The sequence below is a fragment of the Eschrichtius robustus genome, chromosome 12 (assembly GCF_028021215.1).
Source record: "Eschrichtius robustus isolate mEscRob2 chromosome 12, mEscRob2.pri, whole genome shotgun sequence".
Classification (NCBI taxonomy): Eukaryota; Metazoa; Chordata; class Mammalia; order Artiodactyla; family Eschrichtiidae; genus Eschrichtius; species Eschrichtius robustus.
In genome coordinates this window covers 71,364,160-71,383,977 of record NC_090835.1, presented here as the reverse complement: position 1 = coordinate 71,383,977, position 19,818 = coordinate 71,364,160, and the positions used below count along the sequence as shown (strand labels likewise).

Below are 19,818 nucleotides of genomic sequence, written 5' to 3'. Positions count from 1 at the left end.
AACAGCTCTGAGCTGCTAGAGGATTGGGAAGAAGAGAAACTGCAGCAGAGCTAAGAACTCACAATTGCTGGCCCAGACTCCTGTGTTGTGCCGTGAGGCAGGGAGGACTGGGTGGGGTGGTGTGAGGCACCTGGGATTCAGGAAGCTGATACTGAGGCCAAAAAGGAATCAGATGGAAAGAGGCCTGGGAGGGGTGAGGGGGAGGCTGTTGGCACATCTCCCCCTTCCCTGCAGGCTACTACATGTTCATTGAGACATCAAGGCCCCGGGAGTTGGGGGACCGTGCAAGGTTGGTGAGTCCCCTGTACAACGCCAGCGCCAAGTTCTACTGCGTCTCCTTCTTCTACCACATGTACGGGAAGCATATCGGTGAGTCGAGGGACCAGGTAAGCTGCACGAGTGTGTGCTGGGGCAGGGAGAGGTGTCCACAGGAAGCTGGGGACTGGCCCGGGTAAGGCCTGGGCATCCCACGTTGGCTGAATCACAGATCCTTGTAGGGAATATGAGCAGAATCTGGGCAAGGGGGAAGTCCAGAGCCAGCTTGTCTGAGGTTTTGAGATGATCAAGGCTTCCTGAGTCTGCAAAGAAAATGGATCCACCAGGATGAGTCTTGGAGGGGATGGAGAAATCAGCTAAGAGGTCGCATGTATTGAGTGCCTGCCAGGTGCCAGGTGACATCCTGGGTTAGGGATGCATCTGTGGTCTTATTAACCCTCACAACCACCAGGTGAGGGAGGTGTTACCATATAGACCAGAGAGGTTAAGCATTTGCCCAAGATCACACAGCAACCCAAGTCTGTCTGACTCTCCCAAGCCCTAAACACAGGGTTGGAAGGGAGCTGCTCTGTGAGCAGTGAGGGGAAGTACTACTTCCTAAGCATGACCATGAACCTAAGGAGTGCCCTTTGGGAAGAGATGGCACTGGTAGGAGTGCCACATTAGTCAATGAACTCATCAGTTCAGCCATCATTTCCAGAGCTCCTGCTCTGTGCCAGGCATCTAGTGCTGCAGTGAACAGGATGGACAAATCCCTCATCCTCTTGGCACCTACAGTCAAGTGGGAGAGACAGACATTAAATAATTAATTGCACCAGATAGGATTTGGTGACCACTGTGATGTGTGTCTGCAGCAGAAGGACAGAGGCCAAGACAGCTGATAAAAGGAATAGTTGACTGACTCTGGGGCTGGTTATGGAAGACTCTGCTGAGGAAATGACAATTTTAGTTTTATTTATTTGTTTGTTTGCATATTTACAGGAAAGGTAATGTATTTTGCACAGGTCAGAAGGTACAAAAGGGTGCATAAGGAGAGTCCCTCTCCCATCTCAGTCCTCCTGCCACCTAGAGTCCCTTCCCAGAGGCAATCAATGTATTAGATTTTGGGGGCAAACTTCCAGAAATGCTTTAAGCATGTAGAAGCCAGTACACATACATTCTGTTTCCCTCCATTTTACACACACTGTTCTGTGCCTTGCTTTTCCCTCTAAACTGTGCATCTTGGTGATCAGGCCTTAACAGACCATAGAAAGCTTCATTGTTTTCCTCGGCTGCATGGTAGAGGAAGTGACTTTAAGCAAGTGTGGACCTAAAGGCTCATTGTGAAGTGTCCACAGCTAGAGTGATGGGTCGGGCCGAACTGATGAACTAGAATGAGGTGGGATGGAACCTTCTGCATCCACTGGAGTCCCCCGGGCCATCCACACAATCCAGTTCACCCATGACTGGGTCTGGACTTCGTGAGAAGCTTCCTGTGGGGTAGGTGGGGGTGAGGGTGACCAGGACCTCCCTGCCCAGCTAGAGTAACCACTTCAAACCAATCCTGGTTTGCTCCAGCCTTTCCCACTTTTAACACTAGAAGTCCCACATCCCAGGCAAACCAGGACAGTTGGTCATTTTATCCTCAGCTCAGGAGGGGCACAGGGGACCCAGCTGGCAAGAAGAGCATGTTGGACACAGTAGGGCCCTGGGAGATCAAGCCTTAAGAGCTGGGATGCCCAGGTGCCTGGGAGCAGAGAAAGCCCTGGGCGAGCCATCTGTACTCCAGAGCTTCCTTGGTGGCCCCCAGCAGGTGGGACAAACACCAGTCACTGAAAGCTTCTGGGAGGCAGGTTTGAATTCCACCTGAGGAAGATCCTATAAGTATCAGATCTTCCCAGCAAAGGAATGGGCTATCCTGTGCCTGGACAGGAGGACTGTCCAGCAGGGGTGCTGTGGAGGTGACCCCTGTCCCAGGTCATGTTACTCCCCTGCTCGGCCCCCTTCCATCACCATCTTCTCTAGGCCTCCCATACCGGATCCGCCCCTGCCTGCTTCTCTGACCTCATTTTCTGCTGCTCTCCCCTGACTCTACTCAGTTCAAGCACACCAGTCTCCTTGCTTTTCTTTAAGTACTTGAGGCCTTAGAAGTCTTTGCTTGTGATATTTCCCCCCGCCTAGAATGTTCTTCCCCTCCCCTCATTCAGGCCTCCTTGGAGGGGTCCCTGACAGCCCCATGTAAAATACCTCTGTATCCCTTTTCTGCATTATTTTCTTTATAGTGCTTACTGCCAAAAGAGCATAAGCTTCAGGAAGCAGAGTTCTTTATCTTATTCATAGATGTGTCTCTGGTGTCTAGAATAGTGCCTGCTCAATTAGATGAATGAAGGAATGAATGAATGATGGGGAGGTAGGGAGGGCTGGGCTTGATGAACCCTGAGGTGACTTCTTACCCTGAGAAGCCTCTTTTCAGTCAGTCCTGATGACAGTGATGGAAAGTTCTTCATTGAGCATTCAAATATTGAGAACAGATAGGAATTAGATGGGGACTTTCCCTCAGAAGCCAAACAGGGAGTGAAGATATGAATCCCAATAACTGCCACACTGTAGAGCAGGGAGTGGTCTGGGCATGGGGAGCTGCAGTTTAAGGTCTCAGAGTTCACAGGAAACACAGAGGGCTCCCAGCTCAAGCCTGGGAAGACTTCTTGGAGGAGGTGACATTTCAGAGAGGGCTTGAAGCACAAAAAGGATTTGGTCAGGGGAACATAGTAGGGGAGGGCATCTCAAGCAGTGGGAACAACCCAGTCAAAAGCCCAGAGTCTGGAAAGCTGGACTGTGTCCAGGCTGCAACGTATAACTCAGTGTGGCTTTGGAGGTGACAGGAAGATAGGGAAGAATGTAGTGAGCAGGCACCCTTAAGGCCCTGGCTGACCCTGTGAAATGCTGTCAGGAAGAGGGGAGATCTTGAAGCTGGTGGGATGATCAGGGAAGGGGGCAGAAATTCAATTTTGATTTGAGTAGTGAAAAGGTGGGGTTCCCCCATTAGGGTCCTTGGGGCAGGGTGGTGGAGGAGGAAGAAACGGTTTGGAGATTGAGGTTGGACCCTGGAGGTTGGGGGATTGGAACTGGGGAAGATCTTCAGGAAGGGGAAGAGAGGGAGGTCCCTTTGGGGCTGGTGAGAAGCCCAAAAGTCACTGGGGCTTGGGCCCTGCCTAAGCCAGTGTGGCATCTCCCGGCCCACTGGGTGCTGGCTTCAGCCCTCTCAGGGCCCGGTCTGCTGGTGAGGGTTCTCCACATGCCTTGAACCTTTGTTTGCTCCTCCCCCAGGCCTGGGTCTGCTGCTGGGGAGAGGTGGGTGTTTCTTGCTGTCCTGGTCCCTCCTCTCCCCTCCCCTCCCACCCCACCTGGCAGCTCTGGGCACCAGCTGTCCCCAGTCCTTTTGTCTCACTGGCTCTCCTAGGTCCAAGCCAACTCCTTTAATCTCAGGCAGGTAACATTTGGTGGCCCTCCCACACTGGGGGTCCGTCTATCTGGTGTCACAGATGGTGTGGCTTTGTCTGGGGCAGTGCCATGGAAATGCCAGCTACCAGGTGCCGTCTAAGATTGATTCCCCTTCTCTCTGAGCCAAGTCTTTATGTCATAGGGGGCTTGAGATAGGCTAGAAGAACTGGCGAGGGGGCATGACATTGCCTGGGTGCTCTTCATCAAGGCCTGATCCCTTCCTTCTCTTCCATTGCCCCTCAGCATCTCCACAATCCCAGGCCCCTGGGTCTGTGGGCAAAGGGGCTCAGCACCCCTAGGCTAATACCTCCAAAATTTCACATTTTACCACAGCTATGTAGCACCTATACTAATATCTTTCTTTAAATCAACTCACTCCTTTTTTCTTAGCTTTGTCCTAAGCATCAATATTAGAGAAGTTGTGGGTTTGAAACGCTAGCTTTATTCACCTCTCAAAACATATATATAAGTATGAAATTTTTCATTGAGGTATAATGGACATTATATTAGTTTCATATGTACAACATAATGATTTGACATTTGTGCATATTGCAAAACAATCACCACAATAAGTCTAGTTAACAACCATCACCAGAATTTTTTTTTCTTATGATGAGAACTTTTAAGGTCTACTCTCTTCGCAACTTTCAAATATGCAATACAGTATTATTAACTATAGTCACCATGCTGTACATTACATCCCCAGAACTTATTTATTTTATAACTTGAAGTTCGTACCTTTTTAGTCCCTTCAGCCATTTCACCCACCCGCCACCCTCCAGGTGTTAAATTTTTAAAGTCCGTTCCTGTACCTCCAGAAATCATTGCATGTATCTTGTACCACCAAGCGTGTGCATTACGTGCTTCGGGAATCCTGCTCTGTGTTCAGATATGGGCCCCAGTGTCCTGGGACAACTCCCCTGTCTAGAGGGGGGAAGGGTGCTGTGTGTGGGTGTGTTTGTGTGTGTGAGTGAGTGAGTGTGTGGGGGGAATTAGCTGATTAGGAAGGAAAGGAAGAAATGAAAGAAAATTTGCCAATCGTCCTGATAAATGGAAGCCCTGCTGCTGTCCCCTTTCTTTCCCATGCTGAGGTCCCCTCTGGGATAACAGGACACCGAGCCAGTCTGCGATGGGGAGAATGTCCTGTCCAGCGGGGACTGTGCGGCGGGCAGTGGTAGGGAGTTGAGCCTGGTGAATGGGGAAAGGTGAGGGTGCCCCCTCACTGCCCCCTCTCCTCACACCCACCACAGGCTCCCTCAACCTCCTGGTGCGGTCCCGGAACAGAGGGGCACTGGACACGCACGCCTGGTCCCTCAGTGGCAATAAGGGCAACGTGTGGCAGCAGGCGCATGTGCCCATCAACCCCAGCGGGCCCTTCCAGGTGAGTCTGCTGGGCCCAGGGCTCCTCACAGCTCTCCAGGCCCTGGGCCATCGCTCCAGCCAGGGAGCCCTCAGGAGGGCCTAGGGCTTGCTCCCAGGAGCTGAGGAGGAAAGCTTGCAGGGATGGGGGGCCTTCCAGGGAGACGGAGGCTAAGGGCTGGGAGTCTGTGGTGCAGAACCTCCCTCATCCCTGCTCCCTGCTCTCTGACCCCACCCCAGATTATTTTTGAGGGGGTTCGAGGCTCGGGCTACCTGGGGGATATCGCCATAGATGACGTCACACTGAAGAAGGGAGAGTGTCCCAGGAAGCAGATGGATCCCAATAAAGGTGCAGGATGGAAAGAGGGCGGGGGTGCTGAATCTCTGGGGGACTGTGTGGGTGGGTACCTGTGTCGGGAGGCGTTGCTGTCTGAATTGGGGTTCAGAGTGGCTGGGTGATGGGATGCATGTGCTGGTGACTGTGGGAACAGCTGCTGGTGTGTTTGGTACCCACCTTGGGCCCCACCCTGGCTCGGGCTGTGGGCCGTATGGAGGACATTGAGACCACCAGACCCTCCTGTGAGCTTACTAAGTTTACCGTAGCAGCGTCTGTGTCTGGGTACATCCGTGTGTGTGTGTGTGTGTGTGTGTGTGTGTGTGTGTGTGTTCAGGCGTGAATGTGTACCCCTCCCCCGCCACCACTGGGGGCCAGGTGTTTGCAATAATAACAGCTGGAGTTTACCAAGTGATTACGATGTACCAGGCAAGGTACAAACACCTGTATATGCGTGATCTCATTTATTTCTCACAGCAGTCCTCTGGGTGGCTCTTCCTGTTAGACTCATTTTACAAATGAGGAAACTGAGGCCACTGAGGTTGAGTGAATTGCTCTGTGTCTTATTTAGTGAGCCACAGAGCCAGGATTTGGACCCAGCAGGCAGAGCACACCACCTCATGCCTTACGAGTGTGTCTGTGAGCACAGAGAGGGGGCAGAGGACCAGCCCTCCCGTGGCCTGCTGGCTGCTCCTCCCTGGCCCTGCTGAGCTGACCGGAGCCCTGGCCTGTCTCCCTTCTCTTTCTCGTCACAGTGGTGGTGATGCCGGGCAGTGGAGCCCCCTGGCAGCCCCGCCCACAGCTCTGGGGGCCCGTGGCCATCTTCCTCTTGGCGTTGCAGAGATGATGAGCGCTTCGTGGCCCCCCCACCCCGCCCCCGGCACACCAAAGTGTCCGCATCGTACCAAAGACTGACCCCATGCCAGCCGGGGTGCCCAGGGGCAGAGCCGCCCGCCAGTGAGGGGGCCTGCATTGGCTGTGAGGATGAGCAGAGAACAAGGACAGCGGCCCAGCACTGAGGCCCCGGAGACGTTTGTTCGACACACGCACACACTCACACACACACAGATATATTAAAGCACAAGTTTCTATCTGACCTGCCAGCACCTTCTTTGCTGCAGAGACAGGGGACTCGCCTGAATGGCATCCACCACCCCAGGGACCTCAGCGCCACGTAGGCCTTGTCCTGGCTGCACCTGTGGTGTGTTTCTGACCTTCCCCTGTCCCTGACTCCAGGCTGAGCTCAGCCCCGTGGCTTTACCAGAAGGAGCCAGAAGGGGAGCAGACACAGGAGCCCTGCCCTTGGCTGGACTCTGGGGCCCCCTGGGATGGAGGAGGCCGGGGTCAGAGGGGGCCAAGCGGGACTGACTCTGACATGAGGCAGCAGCTGCACACAACTCTGTTCCCAGAGCGAAGGCCAGAAGCCAGAGAGCCCAGGCCACCCATATCCCCGGACCCATTCATTCCTGGGATGTCACATCCCCCCCCCTCACTGTGCCCCCTTCGAAGCGATCTAGCGCAGGGCCTTGGGCCCGGACAGTCTGGAGACTGACCGCTTCCCCACCCTCCCCATCCCACTGCACCCCACCCCACAAGCAGCTGTATTCCTGAGAGCACAGCCCCTGCCCTGCTCAGCTGGCCTAACCTCAGCCTCCAGCTGAGCCAGGGGGGAGGGGTGGTGGCCAAGCCATCTTCTGGGGTGAGGCTTGCCTCTGAGAGGGGCAGAGGAGAAGTCCTGCTTTTATGATTTCACGCCCCCATATTGGACATTGATTTTAGGAGTAGAGTGGAACCTCCATTTCTTATATACTTGCCATGAAGGGGTGCTCTGGATGGGGTGTGTGTAGGGGGCTGCCCTGTCCTCCTCCACCGCAAAGCACTGTCTAATGGGCTGTTCCCTTCCCCGCCCAGGGTCAGTGAAGGAGGAGGGGTTTGTAGAGCTGGGGGTGGTGTGTGGGGCAGTTGCTGGTCACCGTGTTCCCTGGGAGCTGAGCCTTGTGCCCCAAAACTGGGAAAGGGCTCCGTGCCCTTGGTCCTGGGTTGGGAGACTGAGACAGACATGATGGGACCTAGACCTCCTCCTCACCATCATCCCTGAGCCCCCCTCCTAGCGGTCCATGGGAGAGAGGAGGCCCAACCCCTTCCAGGGTGAGTCATCACGCGTGTGTGCATGTGGCTGTGTGGGTGTGCACGTGTGAGCATGTGTGGGCCCATCTGTTGTCTGTGTACCACTGTGGGTATATCTCTGGCAGGAGTGTGTGCAAATATGTATCTGCGTGTGCAGTTATCCATATGTGAGGCTGGGTCTAACCCCCGTCTCTTGTGAGTGCCTGCGTATGTCAGTATGTCCATCTTCATGAGTGACATGAATGTTTGTGGAGTGCTGGTCAAATATGCCGCTTCAGCCCTAGTCTGTAGTCTCAAGCTACTTGCCACCACCTGAATTTCTACCTTTTATCCTCTATGGGTGACAAAGAGCTTACAGATGACCCTATGGAAATGAAGGCACCTTTGGTGGAGGCGTCACAGGGCTCCTCCTGGAGCATTTGGTGGGGACAGCTGCAGAGAAGAGGCAGCACTGCAATGCCAGGAGGCAGGCAGGAAACCAGAGTAAACGCTGCCCATCTCAGCTCTGCCAGGCTGGTGTTATCATCATCACCAACAGCTGGTGGATGGCCAGGCCAGGGCTGGAGTGGGGCCTCCTGATACCCAACCAACGTGGCTGCCTTCCCGGCCCAGCCAAGGCCTCTATCCGGAATGAGTGGCTCCAGGTTCCCAGAACATGCTGCCATTTTTCTGCGGGTATTGTTCCTTAACAGACCCTGTGCAGGGTCTGTTTTCCCAACTAGACTGTGAGCTCCTCCTCTGAGCCTTCCAACCCTCCCCTGACCCCATCCCACCCTCATGCCCAGCACAAGTGGGTCTGTTATGGAAATCTCTCAACGGGCTTTGCCTAGTGGAATGGATTATAGAAATCAGTGGTTCCCAGCCTGGCAGCAGAATAGAACCACCAGAGATTCTTTTAGAAAGCACCAATGCTTGGAGCCCTCTCCAGAGATTCCAGTTTAATTGGACTGGAGTGCAACCTGGCATCAGAAATGTTTAAAAGCTCCTCAGGAGAACCCTAGAGTAGGAACGACTGGCCTATCACCTGCCAGGCGCTTCCCCCGTGCCCTGGCTGGCGTGGGTGCTGGAGATCCAGAGCGCTTCCTCCTTGGGGCTCCGTGGTGCCCCATGCCTACTGCCCTCAGATGACCTTTGAATACATCTGTCCCCTGCTCTGGCTGCTCCATGATGGAGACCCTCTCTCCCTTATTCACCTCCACATCTGTAGAGCTGGATACAGAAAAGGGACTCAGCATATGTCAGCTGAGCCGAAGCACATACACGTGGCCCCTGAGTTCTGGTCTGTTCGGAGAGAGGGGACATGGTTACGTGGACAGAGAGTGCGGGGTGGGGGAGCACCAGGGAGCACTGCCAGAGGGAGGTCGGTGTGGGACCGGGGCAGCCCTGACTCCAGAGTGGCTTGACCTGGGCTAACAAAGTGCCCGAGGGAGCCACTGAGATCCTTGGTCCTTGCGTGTGTCTGCACGTGCCAGCAGGTCTGCAGTGGATGTGGGTGTCAGTGTGTGCTGACATTAACAGTGTGTGATGCGAGCACCTAGGGGTGTGCTAGCCTGTGTGTAGGGGTGTCTGCAAGGAATGAGCGTCTTTGTGTGTCCCTGGGTGACTCGTGAGTCAGTGTTTGTCTCTGTGTGCCTGTGAGTCAGCACCTCTGTGTCAGTGTCACCTGTGCCATGTGTGTCTTTGTGTGCCAGTGGATATCAGCATCCATGTGTTGGTAGGTGGCCCATGAGGACCCCCAGCCCGGGGGAGACCCGCCTGGCTGGATCCAGTGCATCTCCCCAGTGGCAGTCTCACCCTCTGGGTCAGGGTGGCTGAGGCATTTTGTGGCCTTAAAACAGGGAGTCCAGGGTCAGCCCTCAGGGTGTTAGGGTCCTTTACCCCTGTCCCCTCCAGCTTGATGTCTGGGGGACAAAGGGACTCCTGGGGCCAGGTGCTGTATAGGTAGGAGACAGGGAGCCTCAGCTTGGCTGTCCTGCCCCTGGAACCATAGACGGCCACCCGGGGTGCCGAGCTAAGCCTGCAGACCAAGCCCCCTGCTCCTGGGACGCTCCTTCCGCCTCTGCCCTCTCTGGGATAGCCCTGACTCCTCTTTCTCATTCACTTTGCCCTCTCCCTATGCTCAGTGAAAGCCCCTGGCTCAGGCTGTCAGTGCTGGGATGGACCGTAGAGGTCCAAACTCCTCATGGTAAGAATGAGAGTTAAGCCCAGAGAGGGGGAGGGACTTGCCCCAGGTCACACAGCCAGTTAAGGTGGAGCCAGCCTTGGAAGCCAGGTACTACAGTCCTGGGGTTGTCACACCTCTGGCCACTGCTCATGCAAGGCAGCAAGGAGGAGCTTGGTCAAACATCCCTGTCTCCGGGTGCTGGTACAGATGTTACTGGGCCCTGCACTGGGAGAGGTACTGTCTCCCTGCCCCCAATTCTGGCCCCGCATCCCAGGCCACAGCCCTTCGTGCCCCAGGTCAAGCCTGGGTGCCACATGGAGGCTGATGCCCTTTGCCCCCACTGGCTATGGCTGCTGCCCCTCCCCCAGGCTCCCAGATGAAAGGGACTCTGTTTCCCCTCCCCTCTGTCTTCACATGAACCTGGGCTGGGAATGAAGGTCAATGTGTCCTGGTGTCCTTATCCTGTTGACTTCCCCCTAAGGACCAGGGGAACCTGGGGGAGCAGGGCTAATCCTCGTGTTTTCCTCTCTCTGGACAGCTCAAGGGGGACGGGGGTATTTTCAGGGTCTGTCCTCAGGAATGGGGTGGGTGAACCTGCTCTGGAGGGTCCCTGTAGGGCCACTGGTTGAGTTTCTGGGTTCAGGGGAGCCCTCCTCTATTCCAAAGGCAGGATAGCACCCCCCTCTCTGTTGAGTCAGTGCTGCTGTATGCGTGCGTGGATTAGAGGGTGTGTGTGTGTGTGTGTGTGTGTGAGAGAGAGAGACAGGGTGTATGTGTGAGTAAGAGTGTGTGTGTGTGTGTGAGGGTGTGTATTGGGGCAGAAGGACCACTCTTTCCTGGGGATCCCTTGACCCTTAGAGCTGGAAGGGACCTTAGAGACCATTTAATCCGGTGTCCCCACTGTACAGGTGAGAAAGCTGAGGTCCAGAGAGATGGCCCTTGCCCACCACCACCCCATCCCCTCATGTCACCTGCATTCATTTCCCAGGGGCCCCCCTAGGAATGCCCTCCCTCCTGGCATCCCCCCACAGCTGCTCACGTGAACACCATCTCAGCCCAACTCTGCTGGCCCCTCTGCACCCATGGCCTCCGAGCATCCTTCCTGCCCTAGGGTAGCCAGCTCACCAAGGCCTTTATCTCCAACCCAGGAGAAAGGGCAGGGGAAGGAGGGGACTGCTCCAGCCCTGAGGCCTCAAGACTTGGGAGAAAGCCAACCCCTCTGTGCCCAGGCCCACCCTACCACCAAGGTAAAAGCACAACAGGAGACCCTCATTAACGGGTGAAAGGGATTGGGGTTGTTTTAGTCACATGACCCCATCCTCACCCCTTTGCCTTGCTCTCTGTCTCCGCCCCAGCCTCTGCCCCCTCTTTGTTCCCCTTTCCCCCCCCACACCCCCCAGATGTAACCTCTAGTTGCGGACGCGGTTGTTTCAATCAATAAAGCTGCAGTGTTCTAGCGCTCAGGGTCAGGTGGTGTGTGTTGGCGGCAGGTGGGCTGGGCCTGGAGCGGGTATGGGTGAGAGCCTGGGGGTTCCCCTCAGGCCCCTGGAGGGAGCCCTTCTTCCCTTCGGCCCCCAAATCATGGCTCCTGCTCTGTGGCGTGGACAGTGGGGACCTGCAGCCTGGTCTCCAACCCAACTAACTCATTTATTTGTTGCTTCAACAAATACTAGCTAAATGCTGCCTTCGTGGAAGCTCCTGTTTAGTGGACACTAAGCTCATAATTGCACCGGGAAATGTATCCTTATGAGCACAATTAATGCTGTGAGGGAAATTGGTGCTCTGGAAAAAGGTAAGAGGAGGGTCTCATCTGGGTTGGGGCTCCAGGGAAGACTTCTCTGAAGAAGAGACATTTAGAAGATACCTAAAGAATGATTGGAGTTAGCCTTTGGGGGCAGAGGGAATCTTCCAAGCAGAGGAAACAGAATATGCACAGGCCAAGAGGGGTGAAAAAACTTAGAAGGCTCAAGGAAGAGGAAGGAAGACAAAGAAGGAGGAATAAAATTGATCCACTACCTGTACCAACTCTGCCCTTTCCCTTCTCAGTACCCAACCCCACCATCCCTCCTATACGCTCCTACTGCCCACCCCCAACCCCCAATCTCTGTTTCTGTCCTGGCTCCATAAGCCCCACTCTGCACTCTACTTGGCCTCCCTTATTCACCACCAGTTAGCTGCCCACTCGCCCCAAAATCATTTCGTGCCAACCTTTCCCTTTTTTCCAGACCTCTCAGAATGCTAAAATTTCAGAGCTGGGATGTCCTTAAAGTCACTTATTTCAATCATCTACTCCTATGCTTTCCTTGGGAGAAACAGGCTTGCCAAGATCATGGGGGCAGGCAGTGATGGGGAACATTCACTTCCCTGTGAAGGTTTGTGATGTGACCCCAAATCAAGGGCACATGTGTCATGATATGAACTACCGGGAGATCAGGCAAAGAACAGGAAGAGAGTTTATCGTGTTAGTAGTAACAGGTAGGTAGAGCAGAGAGTTTCATTTCCATGTTTCAGATGGGCAAACTGAGGCTCAGAAAGGTGACAAGACTGCAGGCTCCATGCCCCACATTTGTCAGCTCGCACCTTGGGTAACTTGTTGCTGCCACACCTGGGATTTCTCTTCTGGAGCTTGGAGCCCACCACTGCTTTGGGTTGGCTCATTGGGTACCAGGAAGAGAGACTCACTCAACCTCACTCAAGTACAGGAGCATTACTGTGAGGCTCTATGTAGTGAGGGGGACGGACTTTCTCAGAAAGCCAAACACAAGAGCCGTAACAGGGATGAATTTCTTGAACCAGATGGGTATTCTGCATTCAAGGTAGTTTTAGGAGTTTACGGCTCCTCACCTGGCAGAGTAAAGATGGCCACAAATCTTTTGTTATCCTACCTATAGGGAGCAGGACTCTAATTCCCTTCCCCTTGAATCTGTATTGGTCTTAGTGACTTGTTTGGCCCATAGAATGTGACATTCTGAGTTGAAGATGCCTTGCAGCTTCAGCTCAGGCCTCTTGGAATGTTCTCTCTGGGAGCCCCGGACCAGCATGTAGGACATCCAACTCCCCCAAGAACGACATGCTGGAGAGGCTTCGTGAAGGGCTCTAGTTGACCATCCCAGCTGAATCCAGACCTCCAGCCATCTCCTGCAAAGCACCGGACATGGGCATGAAGCTGCCGTGCCCCCTCCAGACCAGCCCATCCACAAGCTGAACACCTCTGTCGTTGCCACAGGGAACAGAAGTATTGCCCAGCCCAGCTTGCCCAAATTCCTGACCCATGAAGTCATGGGGTAAAATAAAATAAGTGTTATTTTAAGTCCCTGAGGTTAGAGATGGTTTGTTAAAACAGCAAAATCGATAACTACCCTGGCGTGACTCAGCCACTTTCCAGCATCTGCTTCTTTTTACCCATGCAGTTCTCTCCTGACTCACAGTGTCTGCACTTTCATGACTTCTGCTTTCCAGACATCTCCAGCTCTAAGTCTCCCTCACAGCCTTCCAGTGACAGCTCGCAGCATTCACAGACTCAAGTTCTCCAGAGAAAGAGCCCACTGGACTGGCTCACCATTTTGTGCCCGGTCATAAGTACATCACTGGGAAACCTGTTGATAGGTTGCCCTTGGGTTAAGTGCCACCCCTGATCCAATCCACTGGGTTGGAGGAGGGGGTCATGAATATAAAACATGGCTGCCTGGGGGCCACTGCTTTTGAGAGGCTGCGCGTGGACCCACTTCAGAAGGGCAAGGGGCTGGCTGGCAGGCACCATAAACGTACTTCCTTGGTTCTTCCCTCTTTCATTCCTCCTCTAATGATGATCTATTCCCAGGGGCACAGTTATGCAGCGTGTGCACCATGAAGCTGATCCCATCCAAGGGCGGGTCTCAATGCCAATTGTACAGGTGGGTCAGGTAACTTCCAGGAACTGAGTCTTGTGTTATGCACTTGTGGTGACTCAGATATTTTTATTTTCGTGTCTACAGATGAGGAAACTGAGGCTCCGAAAGATGCTGTGGTTCCCCAAGCTCATACAATTAGGAAGGGGAAGAACCTGGAGACGAATCTAGATTTTTGACTTTTAGGGCAGCGTTTGTTTATGTCAGCCAGATCCTCTCCTCTTCCTCCCCTTTGGGATCATTCTGCTTTTCTCACTGGCTCGTCCCCAGGAGCTGGGAGAAGCAGGGCCCTTTCCTGTGTGGCCCTTCACTTCAGATGGAAATTGTTCCTGGGCCTGACTTTCTATTTCTAGCTGCCTGACCTTTTTGCATATGTCCTTTGTGGAAAGCTACTATAATACCTTTTTAGAAAGAGGTTGGGTGTAAATAAATCCAAGCAAAAAGTCGAAAGTCTTCTTGAATTCACCCCAACCCCACATGGAGGCATCCCTCCATACTGCTTCTTGAACTGCCTGCTCCCAAGTTCACCTTTCCTGGGCATGTAGCCCCATCAGTGCCTAGCAGGTCTCTGTGCTCTGAGGTCAACTTGGCAGGCCCCCCCAGATGCAAAGCCTACCACTCCATCCATCACCCTGTCTCTCTAGTAGTTCTGGTCTTTAAAAATATTTTGAGTTTCCCATTTCTCTGAGGCCTCATGAGGCCAGCCAAAGCTCGGCCGAACGGACTCAGCACTTTGCAAGGCCCCATTCCACCTGCACATGCTGTCCTAAGTAGAGCCCCACTCTCAGTGTCCCCGCCTTCCAGGACACCCACCAATTCACTCTCAACTGTGAGGTGGTGAGAAGTAGAGTAAAACGTGAGTCAGAGAGGCTGCGAGTGCCAAATGTCCACGCAGTGGGGGTCGCTGCTGCCATTTAGAGATGTCTATAATGTATTGTTGAGAGAGAAAGGCAGACTAGAAAAGAGCATGCTTATTACTCTGGCATTTTTTAATATAAAAATATCTGTGTGTACTTGTGTGTGTGTGTGTGTGTGTGCATATTTTTTTAAGTCCAGAAGAATATTCACCGGGTTATCTGTCGTTCTCTCAGTGGTGAAATTTCAGATGCTTCTGACTCCTATCTTTAGACTTTTCTGTATTGTCTGAACACTTTTACAGGAATATGTATTATTTTTAATAACCAGGAAAAAAATCTATTTTCTCTAGAAAAGAAAAGCCAGAAGTCATCATCAAGGACTATAGATTAGAAATAAAGGTCACTTTCTGTTCTTAGCATTATTTTTATAACTACACATCACAAAGATTGGGAAAGGGCTTTGAACTTAGGCCTTGAAATCTTTTTCCTGCTGATTTATTCAAATAAAAACAGATAGTCGGAAAGAAAGGGAGAATTGGCCTGCGTTGACCAGGAATGAGGAGGTGGGATGTTAAGCCAGGTTTTGACTAAGAGAAATCCCAAGGAGAAAGGATAACACTACTCGCAGCAACAAACACTAACATTTGAGGTATGCCCAAGCCCTGCGCATGTGTGAGTGTGTGAACGCGGCCGTGGGTGTTGGCACATGGGTGAGTGCGTGTGCATGCCCTCTTACGGACGCTGTGGTGTTGGCAGCCCCCGTGCAGTGCTGGCATCTCCCTCCCTCTCATGAATGCAGGGCCATTTAATGAGGCGTCACTCCAGCCAAGGTGAGTGTGTGGACAAACACACCCACTGTGGGGGGAGTGGGAGGGCTGGCCTGTGTGGCCTGGACAGGGCCTGGAGGGGATGGGCAAGAACTGCCTTTGGGCCCTTCCCAGACTCCTTCCCGACCCAGGTGGCAGAAAGCCCCTTGGAAACTCTCAGACCCTTGACTAGAAGCATCCAGGCCTCTGCTGATCTCTGCCTCAAGACAGGGGTCAGAGAAGGTGTCCTGATTCCACGGGAGAGAGGGAGAGAGAGGGGTTGAGGAGAGGTGGAGAGAGACAGAGACCGAGCCCAGGAAGTGGAAAGAGCACTGGGAGGAGGGACAGGGATGCCTGGACCCAAATTCTGGCTTGTGACCTCCAACAAGCCAGCCCCATCTGGGCCTCCGTTTCCCTGTAAATTGGGGGGCAGGATGGAGAAGTTTAAACTTAAAGGGTCTTCCAGCTCTAGGATTGAATGAAGTGAGGGGGTGGGGTGTTCCTGAGAAAGGGGGCTCCCCCAAAGGGGTCAATGGGAACCCCAGTGACATAGCCCTGTTTCTGTCTGTGGGACTGAACGTCTTTGTCTATGTCCCCCTTCCCAGCACTGGGGACCCCTGTTGCCCAGGCCCACCCCCAATCCCTGAACTGGGCCCCACCCCTGCCAAGGGGCAGGCCGGGGTCCTTGTGGGGCGCTGGCGGGCAGATGCCGGCTGAGCAGGGCTCCGTGCCAGCGGTGTGGTGGGAGATGAGTGGGACCCACTGGGGTCTGGCTGAGACCTAAAGCAGGGGGTCTTAGCAGGGTGGAGTGGACGTCAGGGTTGAGCCAAAGACAGAGGAGGAAAGAGGGACAGTCCTCAGGGAGGATGGCTTCCGAGTGGGAGGTGGCTACAGGTGGACTTGGGGGGTTGGGGGTGGCAGCTACCAGGATGGGGGGAGGAACCCCTCCCCTCCATGGCTCCCCAGAGGCATCAGAAAAGCCCTTTCTACCCTGGTGGTGGGGACAGCATAGTAAATCCAGAAGCCTTCCAGGAGGTCATTGGCCAACCCTGGACATCCTCTCCTGGAGTGAGGGTGGAAGTGGGTGGGAGGCAGGACCTAACTGGGTCTCAGAGATGTCCCTTCACCTCTTCACCCTGGGTCCAGAGATGGGGACAAGATGGGGGAGGGAGGTGGTGAAATTCCCCATTTCCCCTCCCCCTGAAATGGGAATCTGAGGCCCTTTTCTTTGTCTAAAACTTGAGAAGCAGAGAAGGTCAATCTCCCCCCGCACGCGGGCTGCTACCGCTGTGGGGACTCTGGCAGGAGGCAAGTGCAGCGTCTGGTGACTTCTGGCCTGTGGAGTAGTGATGGTGGGGTGCTGAGGTGGGAGTCCTTGTCTCCGACCCTCTGTCCAGACCCCCAGTCTCTGAGGGAAGTGAGCAGCCTGCCCTCCGCTGTGGCCTTAACCACACCCCTGCTGGCACAGAGTCACACCTTTAGAAGCCTCCAGACATCTCTCCTCTTGCCTCTCTCTCACCTACCTGTCATCATGGGGACAGCCTCCAGGCCTGGCAGAGGTGTCTGCTGTCTCCAGACCTGAGCAGCGCCCGGCCCCTCTTGGCTGGTGAGAACTGAGTCAGACTGGAGATTCAGCGCTGAAGAGAACCTCTGGTCACCCCCTCCATGGCTGGCCAGAGTCTTCCCTACAATATCCCTCCAGCCCTGCTCAAACTGTGCCAGTGGCCAGGAGCTCAGTACTTTTCAGGCAGGTCACACCCTCTTGGCCAGCCATTGTCCCCTACCAACCCTCTGCATCTTGTGTGATGGTGGGGGGAAGGCTGTGGCAGAATGGGGGTGAGGGCTCTGTCCTCCACTCCAACATTTCAGAATGGGTTGGGGAACCCCAGGCTGTCTCCCTTGAGTCACTCCATTGAGGCCGTGGCTCTGCCTTGAGAAGCGATATAATGCCCAATGGGAGGGGCAGACACTGGGGTCTTGGCGCCTGGGTTCTGGCCCAGCCTCTGCCATGGACTTTCTTTAGCTCCTGTCTCTGAGCCTCAATCTTCCCACGTGTAAAATGGAAAGAGTTTGGATTGATTGATTTTCTTAGGGTCCTAAAGCTCTGACTTCCAGTGTTATTTGCTATAAGGGTAAAAAATTGGGCATGAAGAACCATCACTAATGGCCAGAATCATTGTTTCTTTGTATCTATGGGTTAGCAGAAGATAGATTCCTGCAATACACATTTAATCTGAGGGCCACTGCCCACATCTGGGACGCAGCACCCTTGTCTGTCCCCCAGGCTCTGTCCAGGTTCTTAGGTTTGACTGAGCCGTGTTCCCTCTTCCAAGAATTGCATCATCTTCAGGCCAGGGTGGATTTCTCTCTCTCTCCTGTTGTCATGTGGGTCACCCCGCCCAGCTTCCAGGTTCCCTGTCCACTCTGGATCCATCTAGTCATTTCTGAGCCTACCACCCTCTCCACCCACTCTGACTGCAGAAACTCTGACCTCCTTCTTTCCTCTGAACCCCAGGAGTAAAAGAGTGGATATATGTATTTGTATGGCAAATTCACTTTGCTGTACACCTGAAACTGGCACAACATTGTAAATCAATTATACCCCAATTAAAAAAAAACAAAAACAGGAGAATCTCTATCCCTTTCCCTCCATTGTCCGCTTCTCCCTTCTTGGATTCTGACCCTGAGAGGACATAGTAGCATTTTTTTTTACTATGTAGTATTTGTTCATTTATTCACTCATTCACCCACTTAGTCACTGTTGCAGACATTGCTGGTTACTGATTTCACAGTCATTCCCTTCTTTTTTGCCCACCTCCCACCATAGAGCTTGAAAAACTGAGGTACTCATTTCTCATCCTCCCTTGCAGCTAGAGCTGGCTTATGTGACACAGTTATGACCAATAGATACAAGAGGAAGTCTGCTGGGAGCTTTTGGGAAAGGTTTTCCTCCCTGTTGAAGAAGGAAACTCCAGAGAATAATCCTATCTTACCACCCTGGCCCTCATCCTGCTTCCTGCCCATGGGCATGATTGTGTGAGGTCATGATGCCTGGCACAGTGGTAGCCACCTTGTGACCATGAGGCACCAAGCACAATGATAAAAACCAACACTCTGAAGATGGTGGAGTGGAAAAGTAGAATGAACCTGGGGTTCTTAATGATTGTTTGAGCTGTTGAGTCATTCCTGAAACCACCCCATCACCCCTTCATACTACTTGTTAAGTAAACAAATGTCATAATTGTTAAAGCTTTATAAATATTATTATTATTATTTTGCTGTCACCATAACAGCACAATTTAGACATTCATTCAGTTGGTTATTTACTTACTCACGAATTCACTCATGCATGTATTCATCTTCTTGCTGAATTGATTAGGATGGTGGTTCAGATGTTCTAACAGAGACCCCACGTAACAGTGGCTAAGTTAAATAGGAATTTATTTCTCTCTCACATAATAGTCTGAGTGTAAGTAGTCAAGGGCTGGGGTGGCAGCTCTGAGATGTCAGGAACCCAGGATCTGTCTAACTCATTGCTTCACCAGCCCTGGGGTGTTCTCTTGTCCACATGCTTCAAGGTGTCCCCACTGCATCACATCTCAGCTTGAGGGAAGAGAGAAAGGCAAGAGGGCCTTGTTCTCTCTTTCGAAGGTGTGATCTGGAAGTTAACACATCCCACACTTTTTTATTCACATGTCATTGGCCAGAACTAGCTACAAAGTTCTGGCCCCTCCTAGCTACAAAGGAGACTGGGGAACGCATGCTCTATTCTAGGTTGCTATGTGTCTAGCAATAAATTATAATTTTTGTTTTACTGTAAAAGAAAGTGAGAAAAGATATGGGGGGCAATTAGCAGTCATTGATTTTTCCCCTCATTCATTCATTCACTCACTTGTTCATTCATCAAACATGTATAAACACATACTTTGTAGAAAGCACTGTGCCATGTGTCAAGGCCCCAGATTTCAGGAGCTCATGATCTAGTGGGAGAATAAGGCAAGTCTAGACATTCACATCCAGCATACTTTTGTGAGCACCTCCTCTGCCCAGACATGCATCCAGACCAAGAAGCAAAGAGCACCAATGACATTACATTTGGGGGGCTGTGTGTTGGCCCACCTGTCCTCTCACGTGGACTACCCCTACTGAACCAGTGATGTAGAATGAAGGAAGGGAGAACAGTGACGACGGCAAGTGAGAGCATGTCTCTCAGAACAAATCTGTGCTTAGAAAAACCCTTCTTGGGGACTTCCCTGGTGGTCCAGTGGGTAGGACTCTGTGCTCCCAATGCAGGGGGCTTGCGTTCAATCCCTGGTCAAGGAACTAGATCCTGCATGCATGCAGCAACTAAGAAGTCCGCATGCCACATACTAAGAAGCCCATGTGCCACAACGAAGATCCCATGTGCCACAGCAAGACCCGGCACAACCTAAATAAATAAATAAATAAATTTTAAAAATCCTTCTTAGGTTCTAATGAGAATCCTGCCTGCTGAAATGTGAACTCTCTCTTTGTTCTTGGGTGTGAC

The 19,818-nt window shown here is 52.8% G+C and overlaps 1 protein-coding gene across 4 annotated transcripts in view; it reads left to right on the top strand.

Moving 5' to 3' along the window:
• The window catches only part of MDGA1 (MAM domain containing glycosylphosphatidylinositol anchor 1), a 58,137-nt gene extending 46,941 nt beyond the window's left edge, over positions 1-11,196 (top strand). For all 4 annotated transcript variants that reach the window (XM_068557205.1, XM_068557206.1, XM_068557204.1 and 1 more), the window contains 4 exons: positions 235-369; positions 5,007-5,137; positions 5,356-5,464; positions 6,205-11,196. In XM_068557205.1, the coding sequence (XP_068413306.1) occupies positions 235-369; positions 5,007-5,137; positions 5,356-5,464; positions 6,205-6,296 (467 nt within the window). In that variant the 3' untranslated portion in view covers positions 6,297-11,196. The remainder of the gene's footprint in view (positions 1-234; positions 370-5,006; positions 5,138-5,355; positions 5,465-6,204) is intronic.
• The last annotated feature ends 8,622 nt before the right edge of the window (positions 11,197-19,818 follow it).